General features: G+C 45.1%; 1 protein-coding gene across 2 annotated transcripts in view; it reads right to left on the minus strand.

Moving 5' to 3' along the window:
• SRBD1 (S1 RNA binding domain 1) overlaps positions 1–5,122 on the minus strand; it is a 251,041-nt gene that overhangs the window by 5,274 nt on the left and 240,645 nt on the right. For both annotated transcript variants that reach the window (XM_004699761.2, XM_045285760.1), the window contains exon 19: positions 4,680–4,864. In XM_004699761.2, the coding sequence (XP_004699818.1) occupies positions 4,680–4,864 (185 nt within the window). The remainder of the gene's footprint in view (positions 1–4,679; positions 4,865–5,122) is intronic.

Genomic DNA, 5,122 nt, shown 5'->3' on the forward strand with positions numbered 1-5,122 from the left:
GTGCACCAGTCAAGACAGAGAGTAGAACAATGGATAAGAGATTAGGACTCGTATATAACTCACTACAAGAAACACACCTTCGCTATAAAGACAAATATAGACCCCAAAAATCAAAGGATTGGGGGTGGTGGTGGTGGTAGGAATCAAGCAAAGGGCAATCAAAAAGGAGTGGCAATATTAATTTCTGATAAAACAGATTTTAAGACAAAATGTAGCATAAGAGACAAAGAAGGGGATTAAGTAATGATTTAGGGACAATTGGAAGAGAGTACAGAACCATCATATCTATGCATCCAATGAAAGAGCCTCAAAATATATTGCAGAACTGGAGACAGAAGAAAACCACTCTAACAGCAGAGAAGCTTTTAACAGACCACTTTCAGCAAGAATAGAAAGAAACACAAGGACACAGAAGAACGAAGCAACACAATGAACTAACTGGACTTCTTAGACATCTACAGAACATCCCATCCAACAACACAAGAACAGCCTCTGGAGTAGACCGTAGGTTAGGCACAGCGCCTTAACAAGTTGAAAAACACAAAGGATTACAAAGCATCTTCTCAGCTCATAACACTATAAAATAAGAAATCAACAAAAGGAAAATCAAGGCGAGGGGGGGGGGCACAAATACAAATACATAGAATATGAATAACACCCAGCTTAAAAAAACTACTGGGCAATAGAAGAAGTAAACCATGAAATGAAAACTTCTCTGAATCAAATGGGAAAGAAGCACAACATACCCAAACTTTTCAGGTAGCATTAGCGGTACTCAGAGTGAAATTTGCAGCAATAAAGGAGAAAGAAAACAAAGGAACTCCTTTAAAAACAAAAAAACCCTAACTCCTATTTTTATGGCATGTAGGGTTAAGTGTCGGGCTCATAACCATAAGGACAACAGTTCAAACCCACGAGACACTATGCAGGAGAAAGATGAGGCTGTCGGCTCCCATAAAGATTTACAATCTCAAAAATCCTAACCAGCAGTTCCTACCCTGTCCTGTCTGGTCACTATGCACTAGAACTGACTGCATGGCAGTGGGCTGGGACTGTCCCCAGGCCAGGCACTGTGCTCCATGATAGGGATACCAAGATGAAGGCACTTAGACTTCTGTTCTTAAGTTCCTTACCACCACCTTCTCTCTTCCCCATCTCTCTCTGCTCATTAATAAGCCAACTCAAAAAGCCACTGCCCATCGAGCAGAGTCCTAGCGACCATCTACAGCAGAATGAAAATGTCCTGTAATTTTCAGGGCTGTGAATCTTGCCAACCTTTCCTTCGTTAAGCACTTTACCACTGTGCCCCCAGCTCCCTTCCCTGTTCGTTTGTATAACAGAGCTACTTCAAGTTCATGGAAACATGGAAAAATCCCATTTGTCAACAAGCTTTTTGAAGGTACTTTTATATAATCCCTGAGTAGGTGGACATAAATTACGCCAAGAAATCACTATGGCGCTAGTTGAAGCAAAAGTGAAGGTTTTATGAGGCAGAAGGTTAGAACTACCAGTTGAACGAGAGCTTTCAGGTGATCTGTGGCTTCCATTTATCCGTGCTTTGCTGGCCCTTTCCAAGGACTACAGAATGTGGACAATAACAACAAAGGCCACATTCTATGCTCGGGGCTCCTTTGACGAAGTCCTCCTTTCCCCTCCACCCTCCCTGCTCCTCCGCAGCTGCTGGCTTCGTCCTGATGACTCTGAAAGCTTTCCTTGACGTTTGTATCAACAACTGGTCACCCCTTTCTTTAGTTCCCTCCCGCAGGCCCCCGCATGAAGAAACAAGAGTTCCCCTTTCCCTTTGCTTTTTAAATTCAGGTATAAAATTCCTGTAAAGACAAAACAAAAACCTTCAGGATCAAAATTACATTTGCTCATTAAAAAGATGCACTGAAATCTGAATTGTTTCTGTAGAATTTCACCTAAAGTTGAGTCTGTGAATTCCAAAAGAAGAAAGCTCTGGTAATGTCATACTACCCTGAGCATGGGAGTGTGTCGGAGCATCAGAGGTCAGGGCAGAAGTGGGATGGTTTTCCCGGAGGTGTCATCTCAGATATGACAGGTATGACAAGTGCCACTTGAAGGGGGAGGGGAACAGTTTCTATTAACCCAGTGCAACCTGGCTTCCTTCCTCAATGGTGGACACAGAGGAGTGTGGGGGTGGGAGGGGGAGGAGTGGAGTCACTTACACTCCCCCACAGCTGCAAGTCCAAGCGGACACCAGACAAGGTGTAGACCGGCACTGCAAAGTCCCAACAATATGAAAGGTATCTGACTGAGGCAGCTGGACCAGTTCGGGAAACACTCTGTTACCACTTTGCCACTATCCATGCCTAGCCACCTTGAAAGTGCGCCCCACACCCAACTTGGAGGCTGCCCTGAGCTCCTTCCCCTTGCCACGCTGCTGGTCCTTAGAGGCCCTTCGGCATGTTTTCAGCTGGAAATGCTCTTCTTCCTTCTCTCCTTGCACAGGTCCAGCTGCTGCAGATCCCCCAAAGGTTCCCGGGCAGCTGCTTGGTTTAATTTTGCATGCAAAATCTGAGTAAGGAACTACTTAGTGTGTTCCTGAAGACAGCCTGGGCCACCGAGAAACCAGGAAGTCCTCGGTGCACCAAGCACACTCAACCACTTCGACTGCACATTAGGTCCTCTGTCCCCAGGCTGCCTCTGATGAGCCCAATTATGAAAATTAACTAGCAACCAGAGGGTGCCAATAGAAATGGAATGGCTCATGTCACTGAGAAAACAGAAGACAGGGAGAGTGTGAGTGCGGGGTGAAGCATTTGAAACGGGAACCCTTCTGAGAACATAGAGACGACAGGCAATATAACTACTACACCTGTGGATGCCAATAAAATACCATCTGTCTCCGCAAAAGCTGAACTCACCTGTCTTCCCTCTAGGGCACATATGGAGTAGTAAAACGACAATTTTCAGACAACGAGAACACTGTAACTTATACCGTAGCAAAGAGGCTTATTTGAAACTTCACTGGTTGCACTGATGTCCCACTGCAGAATGGAAAGCTCAGCCTGGGTACACCTGTGATTCTAGTCAGACTAAGGGAGTCAGCAGGTGAGGTCCTCTCTCAGCTGGTGGCTACTGGGCAGGACCATAGAGTTTGAAGGCTGCTCTTTGCTCTGGCCCTGCAGTGTAGCTGGGCCACTGGAGCAATCGACACCACGGGAGATCACGGAGGAGTCGAGTGAGCTTAGGGTTGAGGGAGCGAGAACACATCTCCTCCCTTGTGTAATGAGCAGTTCTAGGCATGCTGCTGCTGCTGCTCTTAGCTGCCTTGACGCAGGCCCCAATGCGTGGCAACCCCAACACATGCTGGAACGAACAAACTGTTGCCAAGGCCTGCACCACCCCCACAGATCAAGTGAAGATCAAACTGTTGTGAGTGATACGTTTTGCCTGTAAGATTTTTGGAAGCAGACCACCCGGCCTTTCTTCCTAGTCCATGTTACTCAGGAAGCACCACTGACACCTACTCAGCATTACGGCAAACTAAAGCACCAAGAACAGATGGTTTCACCGGCCTGGAGTCAAACCCAGCCTCAGGCTCTGAACTTGTGAATTTTGTCACTGAACCAGCAATGCCTCAGTTGTAGGCATACCATTTCTAATTCCCACCCTGTTTGGGAACCACTTATCGATCAACTGTTCCTGCTAAGAAAATGCCATGGGATCCATGCAAAATGGAGTTGGACTGCCTACTGAAACACCCACTGTGTGCGGAGGACCGCTGGGGGCTTCTATGCCCATGTCTCTGGGATAGATACTCCTGGGTATTTTATTTTTCTCCAACTTCTAGAATTTCTAACTTACAGAAAAGTTGAAGGGATAGTACAATGAACTTTCTGGATGAGTCTTTACATTTCCTTACACTTTTCTCAAGAAGCAGGCCACAGTACTTCAAGGTAGCCTAACTCAAAAGGAAAAGAATCAAGCCTCAAACAGGGTGTCATAAAAATTGGTCATTCAAACCTCAGAGGTTCTTATTCAAACCTGCCTGGGAAATCGGTCATTTGATACCTTAATTCTTTTTCACCGGGTCGTTGCTCTCAACAACTACGGCTGCTATACTTCCTTTGCCATCTACCTGGGCTGAAAGCCGAGAGCACTTTTAATTAGAAGGAAAATCAACAGAGAGATGTTATCTTATTTGTTCAACGTGCTCATTGACACAGGACCCAGGGACTGGGAAGGCTGGGATTTAGGAAGACGACTCACTTTTTAGTTGGTCTCCTCAATGCTGTACCTTGCACTTCAGGCTCTCAGGAGACACAAACAGCTTTAAACCCTTCATGAGGAATGCGTCTCCACGCATACTGCAGTGCACGCAGGAGGCACTGAGTGCAGGGTGAGGGCAACGAGGAGCCTCGCAGTGTGGAGGCCTGTGTCCTAAGTCTGGTCCTGGATATGAGTGAACTCTACTGACTCTGAAAGAGATGACTCTGCTCTAACGTCTCATCTACAGGATGAGGAAGACAAGAAGGGGGCTTCAGAAAGTTTGTGGAAAAATAAAGTGAAAAGATCATGGATTTTTTTCATGAGCTTTTTAAAGACTCACCTCATAATATGTTTTGCCTACTGTGTGAGCTTGCTGCAAGGATGGAAGCAGATGATAGGACTACGCAAACGCAAGGTGCTATAATTCAGATGATGTTGCTTACCGGTTCGAAAGTCAAAGCTTTCAGGTTGACTGAGACCATCGATGATGACCTGTAAGGTGGGTACTGGTGTTTGCAATCCTTCTGCAATTTTATTTATGCCTTCCTTTTCAAGCAAAAAATTTATTTTTTGTTGCATTTCAGGCTTTCCAATCTCGTACAATGTTCCTCCAATGGATGATAAGAACCTGTTAAGGAAGCGGGGCGTGGGTGGGGAATAAGTCCAACAATTATTAAAAATATTACTCATTTAGCAATCATCTTATACTAAGTTAAATAGAAAAAGGTATTCTTGCATTGAGGGAGTACCTGAGTGGAGGCCCAATATCCTACTGCTACCTTAATACTAAACCTATAAATATATGCACATACATCTATTTCCCCATCCTCATATATAAATATATTTGCATATGTACATGTCTTTATCTAGACCTCTATAAATGCCC

Source organism: Echinops telfairi, unplaced genomic scaffold (assembly GCF_000313985.2).
Source record: "Echinops telfairi isolate 266 unplaced genomic scaffold, ASM31398v2 ScPeMD7_7475;HRSCAF=8513, whole genome shotgun sequence".
Classification (NCBI taxonomy): Eukaryota; Metazoa; Chordata; class Mammalia; order Afrosoricida; family Tenrecidae; genus Echinops; species Echinops telfairi.